The following is a 17,104-nucleotide window of genomic DNA, read 5'->3' as shown; positions in this document are numbered from 1 at the left end:
CCACTCATGTGAGAAATGAAAGGAACCATTTTCCCAGACGGATAGAACAGAGGGTGAAATATGTTGTTAATTCAAGAATGGCTAATGCACATATGTCATGCATTCTTCGGGACAAGGTGTAAATACACTCATATATTTCTATACTGTCAAAAGTTGAATCCAATTGGTGGGTCAGTAACAGAACGATAGATTTACAGTCCACACACAAAACAAAAGGCCACAGACCGAATACGTTTCCTCATCTATCAATGTGATACTACAGCAACCCATGTTCAGACTGCAGCAAAAAATCTCAAATCTAAACATAAAACTGTTATACTCTCTTCTGGTTTTTCTTTCCCTCTACTGCCCTTCCCCCCTCCCTTTCTTTCCTCCCCATCCCTCTCTACGTTGCCATGTTGCAGTAGCCAGGAGGCCATACATATTCATATACGAGGAGAGTGAGAGGTACAGGCCGTTCTGCTGGACATGGGGCAGAAAGGTCACGGGGCCTCAGTCCAGCCAGGCATCAAAAGGAGACGAAGAAAGAGACGGACAAAGAAAGGTAAGAAAAACTGAAGAACGGAAACCATGACAAAAAGAAAGAGAGTTCAAGATAAAACAAGTGGAGGGCTCAAGCCAAAGGGGTGTTAGTGTGTTGTATCAGATTTTACAGGAGAGCCAAAACACATTTTGCCCAAAGCCCCACTTTAACTAACTGTTACGCATTTGAGTTCTCTTGATTACAACCTATGGGTCATCATTTTAGTTGTCTCCTTTTGGCACTGAAAATATCTTACAAAGATTTTCCATTTTGATATATCATGCTCGTTTTCACCCAACATGGTACTTTAGCTCCCTAGCCCTTGAAACACACTGTATACCATTTTCCTCCTAAAAAGTAGTGTCAAGTGAAATAGCTCTCCTCCTCAGTGATCAAAGACTCTGATGAGCTATGATGAAGCATGTGAAGGATACAAGGAAATTACAGAGAGGGAGGGAGGAGGGGCTCAAAAACATCTCCCCACCATTCTCAAAGCAAGCTTGAACCACCCAAATCCATCTCTTACATTCACTGAACAGTCAACAGACACATCACCCCACACGCAAAGACACACCCCACCCTTCAGGGTCAGTTGTGCACTGGCCCGATCTCTTTCACACTACAGACACGCTTCTCCTTACTGTACCTATCAGGCGCGTCTAGAATGGCATGTAGCCGCGCGCGCGCTTGTCTTATTATGCAGGTCCATCTGTGTGGGGTCAAAGGTCACAACGAGGCCTGGCAGGGGCCACAGGTGCACAGATGAGAACAGTGGGAGCTCTGTTTAATTTGGCTAAGCGCTACAGGACACGCTGCACCCCTGTACCCAGGAAGGACGAGCTGAACTTTTCACTCGACACCTCATTTCCCAGAAAATGTAACAGGAAGGATAGGTGGAAGAAAGGGGGCATCAAAATGATCGCTTTCAAGGGGAAATATGTCAGGTCCTGACAGAGTGAGATTGTTTGTTTTGACACAAAATTGCTGTTCTTTGTGGTTGACGGGATTCCTTTTCGAGATTGTAAAACACTGGAGTAAGCATGTTCATGCACACACTTTCTCTCTTTGATGCCCAGGCATAAACAAAGAGACACAGAGACAAAAACGCACAAAGACAAATACACACACACATACACACAGATGGGAATAATGAGAGGAGACGTCTGTGTCAGTGGTCTGAGTGGTGTGTGTAATGGTGTGAGGGTGTGAGGGAGAAAATCCCTCCTCTGGCAAGGGCTAGCTTCCTGTCTAGACTCTGAATGAGGAGGCCAGTAGTGTGCCTTGCTGCAACCTGGCCAACTCTCTGTTTGTGCGTGTGCGTGTGTGTGTGTGTACTAAATGTCTTCCTGTCGACGTGAGCATTACTGTGTGCGCTGCAAGGTGTGTTTGTTATGTGTGTGTGTGTGTCCAACTTTTGTAATCAGCAGTGTGTGGCAGAGGGGTCCAGCCATACCAAAAAATAAACATCTAAGCTCACCACAAACTGTCTGTTTTTAATCATGCCTTGCCGCCAACCACCCCCCCCCCCCCCCCCCAAAAAAAAAAAAAGTTTATCTGATTTTCTTTGCTGACACTTTCTGTGTGGTGCTTGCCAGCACTGCCCTGCTCCAAACTCTCTCCCGCTCTCACTCCCTTAATATCCTGCGAACTCTGACTCCACTTGTGGCTCTTACGAGAAAACAAGGGGGCTATAGCAATAGGAATCGTAAACTGGCCTGATGTGGTCATTCTGGAATGCTGTATGGACCCAGTGAAAGGTGGACAGCGTACAAGAAGGAAGAAAGCCCTAATGGAATACCTTGTTTTTCTGCATCACCTTCCAAAAAAGCTCCATGCCGAATGACAAGGATGGATTGAGTTGCTGCATTAAATGAAAGCAGTGCACTTATGAGCTCATAACCAAGACAGAACTAAGACATCATCTATGAAAAGTGCGGGAAATGATGTAATGGCGTACACTCTCCATGATGCAATGTGATGAATGCCAAAACGGGTACTTATATACCTCAGAGTTACCAAGGAATGTTTTCTGACAGTTTGGCTCATCACTCAGTTCACCCCCCCCCCAAAAAAAAAAAATGAACTGTGTCTTTAGCTCATGTTAGCAAATTGCTAATAAGATGTACCATACGCCTCTGCTTCGACCAACGCGGAGCCGCTCTTTCATATTCATGCAGGCCCCAATGACACATTGTCCTCTGTTTTGCAGAAGGCCCTAGCTCAGCAGATACTGCCCCACCCCCCTCCCTTTGGACCAAGATGCAAAGTGAACCTCCCTCACCCCGGTGACATTATAGACTACGGCATAAAACGCCGTCTTAAGGGACAGAGTCATAAGCCAGGTCTGCCAAAAGGCACAGCCAAAAAAGCAAAGAGCCCATGGATGAAGTGACTAGAGAGCAAGAGCCTGCAGCCTCCACTTCTGTAGGCTAACATGTCACCAGCTCACAGGTGGAGTTTGGTGACTTTTATAGGAATGTATGACCACATTTGACATACAAGAATCACTTGAATGCACAGTTACAGTATGTGTTGACAAAATTCATTCATATCACTTCAGTTGGGGTGTCCCAGAGGCTGACCAGGTAAGACGTACCACATGTGTACCACACGCCAACTCTTCGCTCTGGGTTTGATTCTGGCTTGGGCCGTTTCTGCATGTATTCCCCTCTGCCCCTTATTTGCCGTCTATCTCTGCTGAAAAAAGGCCCAAAATATATAAATACATATATATATATATATATTATTATACACATATAATAGCTACAATGAATGTGTTCTGTTGTCGGTTAGTCTTTTCTGATTGTTTGCTCATATCCAGGGGGTTGACACAAGGAGCACTCATCGCGACCACACTGCACACTCTTTACAGTGTACATATTTACAGATGTACTTTTTGAATTCAGACATCCGCTGACTCAAGCCCTTCACCGTAGTACACCTGTCGAGCATGACTTCACCCTCAGTCATCGTCTAGTCTTCCTACCAGTACTTCCCTACGTTACAAAAGATGTGCACGTGGTGAACCCATCGAATGAGTCATCGGAGGCTATGGAGCCACGACTTCCACATCTCGCACTCCCTCGTGACGGCTCAGCGTGAGGTTTTAGGAGCCTCCTGTTAGCATTCCATCCCAAATATGAATCATTTGCTTGTTATTCCTGAGACAGGCAGACTTAACTGTGTTGGCCTGTCAGCGTTTTCCTTGGTTTGGCAGAGTATCTGCAACTAGTTGGCAACTAGGCCCATTTTTAAGCTTCTGTACTGTTGTTGAATAAAACATTTCAGAGGGTCTCTCAATTCAATATGTTACTTCAGGATTACGTTTATACAGTTTTATGTTTGTACTCAAAACTTTGTAAACATGCTTTCCACAACGCCATGATGAATGTTATGTAAAATATCATTATTTAATGGGTAAGACCTTGCTACTTTAGATCTGGCCTCTACTCAATTGAGATTAATGTGTGAATTTGATTCAATTTTTATTGTCACTCGATTGTATTCACCACATTTCTTTGTAATGTGCTGTAGACAGGAAGTTTGCCCAAGAGTGATTCCCTCAACCAGTGGCAATGTTCTCACTGGGAGAAGTTCTGAGTAAGAGTAGACTTTGATGATGATGTCTGGGAGTCCCGTGACAGATTGGCGAGTGCACGTGTGTGTGTGTGTGTGTCTTCCATTTCACATTATTCCTCCATGTGACCGTTACAAAGGAATATCATGACATCACCCCCGTGCTCCCGCCAGTGATGCTTGGGAACGGTTACTCACTTGATGCTTACCACATGCACATGCGTACACACACACACACACACACACGCACGCACACTCAACGTACATACCCATTCACATTCAAGGAGACAAACCCTTGAAACGGATTCCAACAGGCATTGACAAGACAGACAGACATCCACGTCTGAGATAAGCGAGCTGCTAAACAGATCAGAGCCCTCTAACCAGGGCCTTGGTGGCAGCTCTGTCTCGTATTCGAAAGAACCGCGAGAGCCAGCGATGATGATGACCATGATGAGCTTAACACATGGACCTGCTGCCTGCTCCTCTGTCTGCTCTGGCTACTGCTCGACTGCCGAGGTTTCTCATATTCAGACAGAAGTTGACGACCAAGGAGCCAGGACCTTCAAACACCATAGAAGGTGATGAAAGCTTACTAATTACTGTTGTTCATCAACTCGACAGGCCCATTTTCGAAGGGGCAGTAGATGAGAGCCGCCTTCACTTCTTTTGTGTGGAAACAGCTAAATTAAATATTTCAGTTGGCTCCACCACTATATAAATCATATCAATGAGGCATTCCAATGAAAGGCCAAAATGATAAGAATATACTGGTGTGGTATGATAAAAAGGTTGGGTAGTGTATTGCTGGGATCACTTGGGCATTTGCCAACATACAATAAAAAACATACAATACTTTTAAAACCGGTATCCGTGGACTATCATTTCATGATACCTTTAGAGGGGAAAGTACGGTGCGTGTGTATTGTTTGTTGAGGAGCATCACCTACTGGCTCAGTGGAGAACTGCCAACTTCATTACATTGGCCAATGAGGTTGAGAGGGCACCTGAGCCAATAGGAACAGACATCTGGTTTTGAAAGCACTGGTCTTTTTCCTCCTAGTATCTGGTGTGAAGAAGTTCATTACCTGAAGACCTGCAGAAGTAACATCAAGCGGAAAGATCCAGACCCCATGTCCTTGTTCAAGAAGCCTGGAAAGAGAGAAGGATTAAGACCAATTCATCACTAACTTCTATTAGATTATACACAAGAATAACAAATATGGCTTCAACATCAGCATTGATGTCTCTGAAAATACATTTGATAATGTTATTAGAAAATGTGAACGTGGATGTGATCAATCTGCGGCCTTTCAATCCTTAGACTGAATACTAAGACTTAATAATGCTGTAATATTTTCATAAAGAATTATATCATATTTTACACCAGAAACCATTGCCTAAATGGATCAAAAAGCGGTCTGTTGAAGCAAAAGGTACAGTTTTCAAGCATCTCTGGAGTCGTATCTAAGTTAACTAACAGCTAACATTTCTCAAAATCTTTTCTAATCTAACAAGACATCATAAACAGTGAAAAACTACAGAGGATAGTAGATTGTCCCTCGGGGGGGAAACTGGACAAAGGTCAACCTCACAAAGTCACAGTCCAAGTTACAGAAACAAACAACAGCAAGTGACCTTCACTCGCAATCTCAACAAATCAAAGATGCCTCGTTGCTGCTGTCACTGCCTTCCCAAGTTCCTCCTAGAAACAAAGACTGAGAAATTGGAAATGGCCTTCAGTGGTGCAAGAAAGTGTGCCACGGGGAGTGTGGGAAACTCATTGAAGGATGCCAGGGATCGGGTGCATGACCTAAAATAGCTCTGCAGGGGAAGAAACCATCTAATTCCCGCTCATTCTTTGGTTCTACAAATAGTCTGTGGCCCTGTTTTTGGGCTGAGATCACTCAGTTGAGCCCGACCTACCAAGGCCATCTTATGAATGAAGACATTCCAGCGAGTGCTTGGAGCAACTCGAAAGGAAACAAGTTCAAAAACGATAAATAAAAGAACCGTTTCCATTACCAAAATGGGTCCGTAGAGAACAAGAGATTCCAAGAGGGAATGATGATGACCACCCTGAAACCCAAGGATGAAATGGTGGTTTAATTCCTTCTCCATTGTCCCAGACACAAAAACAAACTGTAAAGCACTAAGTATTTACACTGCAACATCCACTGTGTTAGTTTGCAATATCCACTGGAATTGCAACGACACTGGATTTGAAACTTTCTTCTTCCAGACAACCACGTCAAGTAAGTGGGGCAGGAAAGAAAAAACTGTGGATCAATGAATTGGTATCAGATGTAGTGTATGTGCTTCACTGTACACAAATAGTCCTTTGATGCAGACAAATCAATCCGGTCTCACTTTTCCCAGATACCTCCCAACAGGAAGGAGATGAGCCAACACTTTTGTAGTGTGAGAAAGAGGGAAGGGCAGAAAAAACAACAAGACTGCCTCATGAAAAATTCTCACTTTTGTATCTACCTTCCTGAAACGTTAGCCATCTTCAGGGAGACAGTGGGATCAATCAGGGAACCAAAAGTCCATTATTTTGTGAAGGAACTTGGAAATGTTATTGTATTGTGCGGCTGTTGCTCCTGTGCTATGCTATAGTGTGTATGCATGTGTTACTTTGAGAATGTAAATAAACTAAAGTTATCTCATTGCCATTCAACATTAAAAAAGTAAGCGTAAGTGCTACATGTGAAAATGGAAAGACGGTCAGACTCAAAGATCATTAACGGACTGAAGACCAAAACCTCTAACAGGAAAATCCCAAACTGCACTTCAGTATTTCAAAGATATGCCGGAATTTGACAAATATTAACCTTATTTGGGTATTTTAAAGCTTCAATATTGTGCATACCAGCTAAATAGATGTTACTGGCTCTAGACCTATGAACTTTGGGGTCTGAGAAATGTGTCCAAACGGTGAGCGCATTCTAGGAATAGAGATCGAGGAGGACCCTTTTTTCATTTTTTCCAGAAAAAACGCAAATAATTATAACTTGAAAGTCCTGTGAAAAGACCTTCCTTCGTCATACGACATGGCAGAAAAATGCATTTTATGTGATTTGTGGGTTGCAGAGGGCACGGGAAAACCTTACTTGACAAACAAGGAAGTTGCTTTCATTTCAAACTCTATGATGCAGGAAGTTAGGGGTACTTTTGTTGAGTTCAGCTCTTTATGAAAATGTCCATTCTAATGTGGCAGTTTTACAAAACGAACAAGGGAGTTAGTGTTCAGTAGAAAGGGTAGTAACTCCGTCTGTTAAATGACATGTTGTAAAGACCTGGTCTCTGAATAAAAATAGATATATAATCCCAAAAAATGTTTTACAAAAAAAGTCTCAAGAAACCTTGCCTTAATTCATTTGGAATGAGTCAATGTTCGCTAAATTGCTGGGAAGTTTGCAAGATATGAGGAGAATAGTATTACATTTATGAACTGCTGTCCTTGAAGAGATGGGAGTCAAGGCCAGCGAAAGAGCAGCAAGTAAGAACTCTTCAGAACTCTAGGGATTGAAATGCTAAAGCTACTGAGATTCTAGACAAGGTGTTTTTTCAAAATTTCAAAGCAAAACTGCAATTCCATATCTATTTTAGACAGTGTGTGTGTGTGTGTGTGTGTGTGTGTGTGGGGGGGGGGGGGGGGCACAGTACAACAACTGCACTAAGTATGAACTATATGTTCTACAAGATCTAGTATATTCCACTAGAGGGAGTGCTACCATCTTTCACCATAAGACCTTGTAGAACAGATTGTGGTACCCAAAGTATTACTAAGTCTGTGGAAGCTAGTCATGTATTGTCTGTGGTTACAAATGAACATAACCCTAATTAGAATTTTCCAGTAACAATTTAACCGCATAAAATTATTATTAATCAATAGCATCTTAAATAAATTAATTGTTAATACATAAATACCAAAATAAATAAATAAATATGCAAAATAATGCAGTTGCATATTGGGTATACTCATTTTAGAATAGTGAGTGTTTTGGATTAGTATGGCCAACAGAGTACAAAAACAAAAAAATATATAAGGAGAAAAAAAAAAAACTTTGCCTGCAGAATCATGTTGATAATACGATAACCTGCGGTCCCTCCTCCATCAAACGTCACAACTCTGTATAAAACAAACGTGAGCCTATACTGAATGTGCGCATAATTCGGCAACGTGACAGTTAGACAAAGGGTACTAAGGGAGATTGTGGAGTACAGATCAAGTGGCAAGCATTTGTTTCAGGAAAAAATGAAATAGACTGAATAATGGCAAGTTCTGAAACTACTTGGAATGCAAACGAAAAGTAAATTGTCTTTAGAATTCGACCAGCGTTAAGATGTCCAAGGTGGCCTCTCTCTGAGATTGAGCTGAATACTTTTTTTTGAAAGCACCCGGTTTTCATTCGTGCGGAGTTGCTAAGAAAAAAATGCGTAATGAGCAAATATGCAGCTGGAATTCTGAAGACAATAGAACAAAAAGGAATTGTCACAAGAAAGGAATAATTGGAAATTGGAAGACCAAATACAACGGAAACTGCTCTCAAGTTTGCTAAACAGACTAACTAATTTGGATGATATTCACCTGTGAAAACATTCATTGAATGAACATACCAAATGCAGACAGAAATATGTATTTGGGAAAGGTTTTACTGTTTGTTCTTCTCATAAATTGGGCGACTTTGAGTTTCTCTTTATCTACATGTGCCACAGTGGATATTGACCATGTGAAAAGGAAGAGGGTCGAGGCAATACGCGGACAAATTCTGAGCAAACTCCGACTGACCAGTCCACCACACTCTCTTGGACCAAGTCAAATCCCCTATCAAATACAAGCATTGTATAACAGCACGAGGGAGCTACTTGAGGAGCTGCGAAGAGACCGGCAGCAAAGTTGCGGCCAAGACAACACAGAGACTGAGTACTATGCCAAAGAAATATATAAATTCGGCATGGTCCAAGGACCACCAGAAAACAGTAAGTTATTAAAAACTCACGTTATGTTTCAGATGATCGGTAGTTTACAGTCTAACGCGGAAAACAACTGTGGCACAGGATGCGCGTTGCATTACGCGCGAGATTAGTGAATGGAAAGCGCGTCAATAAATTATTTTAGTTCATCTAGCTCTATTATGTTTAAAATAATGAAATAATATCTATATTTCTGATATTATAATAAACACTCACATTTTAGTTATATATTTCTATTGTAGCTACAGGCAAGGTTTACTGCTGAGTGAGGACACATGGATCTCTATCATAAAGAGAGTGCTATCAATAGACCTCAAGGAATGGCGAGAGACTGGGTGTGACAGCAGAAATGAATTCAGCAGAAAGGTGTTCATTTCAGAAAAGAGGGAATGTCTACACATTCAGACCTCAGAGGCTGCTCATAACCAACCTGTTGCAATCCAGGACCAGTGTTTTGTGGAAACTCACTCAAACTCCTCCTCCATCATTGTCTTTTTGCCTTGATACAGTATAAAAAATAATAAAATTGCAGTCAGATCCAAAGAAGAGGAACGCCTTCTCAGGCTGATTGGGAAGACTTCAAATAGAGGAAAAGCAAAAGTTGATAAGTGGACAGGGAAAGTTATCAGATGAAGGACCTTCCCTTAGGTTGGCTAGAGATATCCCCCCTCCCCTTCTGCCTGTCTCAGGAGAGGCTGTCCCCCTCCACTCCCTTCTGGAAAGACAGAGGTATTACATTAGAGCTTAGGTTAAGCATTCATTCCCAGACACAGTAGAAAGACCGACTTTTTCCGACAATATGGACTTCCATCATGCTTCCCCATTATAGGTCAATGATCAGTGCTGATTAGCCATCACCATGATCGTCTTACAAGGTGGTTCACATTTATGGTCACAACTACAGAACATGTTTAAAAAAACAAAATCACCTTTACTCAGGATCTTTATAATGAGTGTGCTTATGCTTTTGACATTTGTGTTGGCACCCTTTAAATGGCACTCACTGCTTTACTGTCAAAGCCAAACCTCAAATATGCACCATAAAAACACTGTGAATTGAATTGAAATGGCCATTAACAGTCCTACCCTGGAATGGTCCTAAAACTACCGTTAAAATACTTGATAAATACACCTTAACATGTTATGAAATATGTGGAAGGCTGTCTGCTATAGACACATGTCAGTACTTTCAGGGGAATGCATGATGTAGTATGAGTCACATTTTCTGCGGATCCACTCTTGGTGTGTGTAAGAATGGGTAGAGGCCCTGGACTAAGCCGGGAACATTGCATCATTGTCCCTTTGACATTAACAGGTGTTTCACAAAAGACACTCGTTTCCCCTCCCCAGTTCGGTTTTGGGTCATATCAAGTGCTCCTAACAAAAGTAACACTAAGTATACTAGATTAGCTTGAGGAATAGTACCCATTAAGGGAAAAAGGTCACACTATAGTCAAATGATCCTGTCACTGGTTTACTTAATCTTGATCCCTCACAATAAACAGAGTTTCTCATAAAGATCTTGCAATTCAAATGTTATGTTTTTTAACATGCGGTTTTCTTTAAAGAGCTCTCTTTGAATACTTTCATACTCTCAGACTTGGCATGGTGGACATGCATTTGAATTGTCAATATCCTTATGCATATCCAACCCATTGAGACTATGAGGCTAATGAGTTTTGCATACACTGCTTTTTGGAAGCAGTGAGCATCGCAAATAATTTCGTTCGCTCTGCTGGTTCCCCTTTCCTCTGGCTGGCCGGCATACAGATTGAACATTTACCTCTGAGGAAAAGCAAAACTCTTCAAGTGACTTCCAAGAGGACTGGCACTCAAGTATGGTTTTGTCTTTAAACCTGAGAGCTATAATGGCATGGCGCAGACTATAAAATACACAGGTTTCACAGAATGGTGCCAAATATATTTCTGCTGTAATTTTAGAGGAAGGAAAAAGTTAAAATAATATCCTATTTAACAGAAACAAGGTGTCTCTATGTCGAAGGCGTAGAACAACCATAGGACCAAGGTTCCTGGATTGTGTACATTACAAGGAAATATATTTTCCTCATCCTCTGTGCTTTCTCCTTGACCCACTCTATTCAAAGCATTTGGCGGTTCGCCAAAGCACTATTAGGGGAGTTTGGGAAAGACAGTGAGAAATGGACTAAACCAGCATCCTGTTTTTGTATAGCAGAAGATCCATTTGGATGGACATAGTCCATTAGATACCATTGGCTGACAAGGGCATGGCCACCTGTAGGTGATGCAGCTCGAGGTGAAAGGTTCAGAAGTCTGGCAAAGTAGCATCAGCTTTCCTTGGAGCCGGTGACATCATGGTGTGGGCAAACACATTAGCTTTGACAGTGTTGCTGAAAAGCGTTAGGTAAAGTATTGACCTTTGGCGGATCTGAGGCAGTCCCAGAAACCAGCTCAAAATCCTGACAGGTGCAAATGAAGCAGAAAGCTGAGAGGAAAGGTAAATTGCTGTATTGGGAGATCGGACTTTTGGAAACCTGAAAAGTTTCCTTTTATAGAATTGTACATGTGTCTGGCATTTGCCATGGAGTTCAGCGCGTGTGGAGAAGTCATCATGGTCAGAGGGGCTTGCTGGCTGGCTCTGGATAGTGGTCACTAGACCTGCGGAGGCTAGGCCGTTTGATATACAGGAATACCCGGGAGGTGAAGTCATTCTAAGACAAACAGGGACATTCATTTGCCTAGAAATTGTTCCCACTTAAGTCATAAAAGGGAATAATTCAGTAGCTCTCGACATCTACGGATAATCACATTACCACATTCCATGCCAGCCACCATGTATTGCATAGGAGGTCCATTGAGGAAAGTTGCCCCAGGGTACAGTAGTTCAATGTTAACGATTCACTTCGAAGCACACAATGTGGTGCCACAGGAGATAAGTGATGTCCATTCATAGAAAAGCTCCTGGTGCAAGTAGTTACTGGAAGTGGAAGCTGGGTTGCTAGGTTAGGTCAGTAAAGGTTTCTAAATGAGGTATGTAGTTCTAGAACCTCCTCGAGCCCAGGCTAGGGATTCTTGAACTCCGTAGATATTTAACACAATATCTGATTGTTGAACGGTCAGACACATTTTCACACGTTAATTGGAGTAAAGTTCAATTGGTTTGCAACAGAAATGACCATTCCACTGTGTAGTAATTTGGAGCCTTGCTGTATTGCATTAAGGGGAAATTACACTAGACTCTTGGACAAAAAAAGCCACTGCCTTTTGATTGTTGTTATGTCTATTTAGAGTCAGGTTTTAGGGGCTCCATTTTGCTTTTTACCATCACTACAACCCCCTCTCCAAATAGAGTGAAACTATATACAAAAACGGTGACTACTTGACCATCCTAAGGAGGAAACATTGCATCCTGTATTTGTCCGAAAAGTATTTGTTTGAAACCTACCTCAAGCTTGATCTCCTCTCTTCCTATAACAGATGAGCTGCACTATTGTCCGAAAGGTATCACTTCCAAAGTGTTCCGCTTCAACGTCTCTGCCATGGAAAGAAACTCCACCAATCTGTTCCGGGCTGAGTTCCGTGTTCTGAGAGTACCCAACGCCAGCGCCAAGAGGAACGAACAGAGGGTTGAGCTCTACCAGGTGTGTAAAGGTACCGTTTCCATGTCCTTCTACCAACTCAAAAGAATGTGCTTCACACACACACCCTCAATCCCCCAAATGATTCCTTTTCGAAAGCCAACTCATTAATAATTCTTTAAATCAACATCTGGCCCCTCGCTGACAAACGCTTTTAGGCAGGCTGGGAGTTTGATTCTGGATGCTACTTCTTAAAGAGCCGAACCAGAAATTAACTGTAGTTTGTTTTACCATAATGACATTGACCAGAAATCTAGGCGCTTGCGTTCCACAACCCTATTTATTCAACCTCTAACTCAGAGAGGAAGCCAACAAAATCCAGCTTGTGGTCTCACGGTGGGCCACAGCCAGACCCAAACTCCAGGTCGTCAGTCCCGGAGAATGTTTTTGGGACCCCGACAGGGTAATGTTAGTGTCAGCAGTAGTGAGGGTAGAGTACAACTCTGGCATCCCATGAGGGACCAAATTAAACATGGACAAATCTTGGTAGTCTGGTCCAGTCCTACTAGACCTCTCTATCAAATCACACTCAACCTGGGTTCATAAGGTGGTTCTAAATGTGGGTTAGGTTGAACGATGACATTCTTTTGGTTTTAAAATGGTGGATGAGTGACACGTTTGCCCAGTCTATGCAGAGTTTCTCATTAGACCACAATTAGAGCTACTTTTCCTCTATTGTCGTGCCTGAATGTAGGATTTTATTTCATTTTTTTGGAATTTACAAATGACACCACATAAGAACACCCGATCATTTTCTACAGACTCTAAGAATCTGCTCTTGATTCTGTAATTATCTTTTGGGGCTACCATACAACGATGTCTTATTTTACTATTGTGTAATATTATGGAATGCTATGTCATTTTAGAAATATTGTGAGTATAGTGGCTCATTTATCAGGAATGTAACTCCAATTTTGATAGCTCAACATTTCTCCAAAGGCCTGTTCCAGAAGCCTCTAAGTGCTGCTCTGTCAGCTGTGTTGCTTCCACATATGACTCACCCCATGGTGATCTTACAGATTTTGAAGCCTAATGAGCACATTGCTAAGCAACGCTACATCGGAGCCAAGAATGTCCTGACCAAAGGCACTCCAGAATGGGTCTCCTTCGACGTGACAGAGACCGTGAGGGAGTGGCTGATGTACAGAGGTGAGGTCATCTGATCTGATCAGGCCCTTTTCCCAACCTCATATACGAGTAGTAAAGTAGCAAGATACTTAAGATGTATAAACAAATGTATTCATTGGGGGGGGGGGGGGGGGGGGTTACGCATGGGACCTCTTGATATGCAGCCAAAGGCTGTACCACTGAGCAACACCCTTCGCCCCATTTTGAGATTGTCTATAACAACCCAATTTCAGGAACAAACTTGGGACTGGAGATCAGCGTGCACTGTCCCTGTCACACCTTCAGCCCTAACGGTGACATCATCGACAATGTGAACGAGGTGCTGGAGGTCAAGTTTAAAGGTGAGAGGACAACACCTTATTTGATTGTTTTTACCAACCTGTCCTCTTTTTTTTGGGAGGGGGGAGGGCGGGGGGGGGTACTTTAAGGATTTAGGAAATGTCTTGAAATGAAGCTGAAAACATTTAATGAGGAGTATTCCTTGACAAGGTCGTTAGGTCGGTGGAGTGTCATTTGGGACAGCCCGGTCGCTGTGTGCTAGGGTGCAGCTCCGGTCTGGAGCTTATTTCCCGACTCTTCAGGAGTAGGCGTGTCTGACCCTTGACCTCACGTTGCAGGGGTGGAGGGGGAGTACGAGGACCAGAGCCGCTTGGACATGGGCCGTCTGAAGAAGCAGAAGGAGCAGTACATCCCGCACCTCATCCTCATGATGATACCCCCTCATCGCCTGGACAACCATTCCACACGCCGACGCAAACGAGCGCTCGACACCAACTACTGCTTCTCGTAAGGCTCGAATTTCAAAGTAGTGGAAGGCTCAGTTGTGGCTCATCTATAGATAAATGTGTTCTCGATGCAGTCAATGAGAATGTTTTAAGCTGTGGGAACCGGCGCCCAGTATTTGACAGCTCAAAGTTCGATGAATCTTCTCTAATACCGTCAGGAGGTGACTGCAAAGTTCTTGACCTAGTTCTTCATACTGTTCTCGCAGCAACGTTGAGGAGAACTGCTGCGTTCGTAGACTCTACATTGATTTCCGCCACGACCTGGACTGGAAGTGGATCCACGAGCCTAAGGGTTACTATGCCAACTACTGCTCCGGGCCATGCCCTTACCTGAGGAGCTCTGATACTACACACAGCACGGTGAGAAAACGTCCTCTGGCTAGCTAACTGGTAGCCTGATTTGGTGGGTACTAGAGCTACTCCTCCAGAGAAACTTCTGGAACAAGCTTTCCACTTGAGTACTCAAACAGTATATGTATATTATTTTTTCACTGATCTACCAATCTGACATGTTACTGGGGGATTTAGCCTCGGTGTTTGTGCAAAGTAAATGTACGATGATAAGTCCCTTTAATATTGTTAGTACTCCATACAGTAATGCTAAAGTACTCTGTTCTGATCAGAGCTCATGTGCTCCTGCTTCCCTGTCTCCCTGTAGCTGCTGAGCCTATACAACACTCTGAACCCCGAGGCCTCCGCCTCCCCATGCTGTGTCCCTCAAGACCTCGAGCCCCTCACCATCCTCTACTACTCTGGTCGCACCCCCAAGGTGGAGCAACTCTCCAACATGATCGTCAAGTCTTGCAAGTGCAGCTGAGAAGGCCCGAAGACGCCAGGTAGTCCCTTTGGCCTAATAGTCCCCCCTCTTGAGAGGCTATCTCTACATGCCGGTTCATTTCTATACTTCAATGGACATTGGGGGCCTCGTTGGCCAAGGTCAAAACACCACTTCCAAAACCCCCATCCTTGTGTGAGTTAATCTTGCAGTGTTTGACCGTGGGGGATCTGTGTTTTCCTTGTTTATGTTTGGTCAGTTAAATATGCCAGGTAGTATTGCTGTACATTTTGTTGGACTGTCTTTGGTTCTCCTTTTTATAGACATTGGTGGGCATTATCAGCGAATACAAAGCAGGAAGGACCGATTTGCTGCCGTGTCCAAAGACATAGCTGTGGTCGGGAAAGCGAGGACTGAGAGAACGCCTGTCGGATTTGCAATGGAAAGTGAGTGAGCAAAAAAGGTTGAGGCCAAACTGTTTTTGTGGCCATGGCAGCCTTGAAAATGTTTGACAATCAGAACGGTCAACAGAGAGAACATTTCTGCATAATGGAGAGGATTCAACGTGCCAGCCATTAGCACACCTCAACACCAACGTTCACTGGAAGATTTCATCCCTGACGGCTTCAAATGATCTTTTGGGACACCATACAATATGCTGGAAATAACTCATTGTGCAACTCATTTTTGGTGACATTTCTTTGACGTTAATGGCTGATGTGCTTTGTTATGCAACGGATGTCAAGTGATGATTGTTTCACTACCTGAGAGAACATGAATGCAGTATGTGTTTCATTATTATCCCTGGAAACTCTTTTATATTAAACTGTGGTCATTGATTTCCTTATGAGTTTTGGAAGATACTGTGTGTTCAAGCTCAAGGTTTTAAATTCAGTTTATCAGACATTTTCCATTTCATTGGGGAAACGTAGATGATTCCGTTCTGACAAAAAGTGACAAAAAAAGAATGCTCAAATGGACATAAGCTCCATCAACAAGTGACGAAAGACTGCATTTAGATATCCCCTTTTGGGTTCATTTTGTGTCAACAACAAGACCAAACAGTCATCAAAACATCATTGGACTACTAAGTTCTGCAATCATTGATACAACACGTTGACCACTTGGTTCGTCTCCCACAATTCCACAGGCACAGGATCTAGATCCATAGGCTCTCCTCACCGCCTCACCAGTCGGTCCATGCTTGTGACAGCTGAAGGGGGGATCCCACGTGGGGTCCCACGCCAGTGCCTGTGCTGCCAAACAGAACACTCTTTCATTTGCTCTCCTCTTCATCTTTTTGTCACAGTTTTCTTTTACAGTGCTTGGCCGGATGAAACTGGAAGAGGTATAGAGGGGGGTGTGTGTACACACCCCCCTCTATACTTGTGTGGGGGGGGGGGGGGGGTCACAACCAGTACAGTCTGGGGAAGGCGTGGGGGATCAGTGAAATGAAGTCCATGATAGTGTAACATACGTTTTTACAGCTATAAACTTTGTGAAGTCCACAAAAATATGAATTTGTGTCACAAGCTAGCGGCCTCGTCTTTCTTGGAGTCTACCTCGTCCCACCTGAGTTCCATCTTAACAACACACATGCAGCAGCCATTTCTTTCACACAGTAATAAATATACCTTTGGCTCCGTTCTCGAGTCGTGCTCCCTGACTGCTTTTCCAAACCTGGCAATTGAGACTACAGATAATAGTGACATAGTACAGT

General features: G+C 43.2%; 1 protein-coding gene across 2 annotated transcripts; it reads left to right on the top strand.

Moving 5' to 3' along the window:
* The first annotated feature begins 8,262 nt into the window (after positions 1-8,262).
* LOC146286793 (transforming growth factor beta-3 proprotein-like) lies at positions 8,263-16,234 on the top strand. 2 transcript variants are annotated; one of them, XM_084700569.1, is made up of 8 exons: positions 8,263-9,085; positions 12,536-12,699; positions 13,716-13,845; positions 14,058-14,165; positions 14,442-14,610; positions 14,816-14,969; positions 15,268-15,445; positions 15,708-16,234. In XM_084700569.1, exons 1-7 carry the CDS (start codon positions 8,713-8,715, stop codon positions 15,424-15,426), a joined length of 1,257 nt encoding a protein of 418 aa, XP_084556695.1. In that variant the 5' UTR covers positions 8,263-8,712; the 3' UTR covers positions 15,427-15,445; positions 15,708-16,234. The 2 variants fall into 2 exon arrangements, with proteins under 2 accessions (XP_084556695.1, XP_084556694.1); XM_084700568.1 differs by having other exon boundaries at positions 15,268-16,234.
* Positions 16,235-17,104: the final 870 nt, after the last annotated feature.

The sequence above is a fragment of the Hypomesus nipponensis genome, chromosome 6 (genome assembly GCF_054491055.1).
Source record: "Hypomesus nipponensis isolate SF chromosome 6, ASM5449105v1, whole genome shotgun sequence".
In the NCBI taxonomy this organism is placed as follows: Eukaryota; Metazoa; Chordata; class Actinopteri; order Osmeriformes; family Osmeridae; genus Hypomesus; species Hypomesus nipponensis.
The sequence above is the reverse complement of the archived record's forward strand: the minus strand, read 5'-3'. Positions and strand labels throughout refer to the sequence as shown.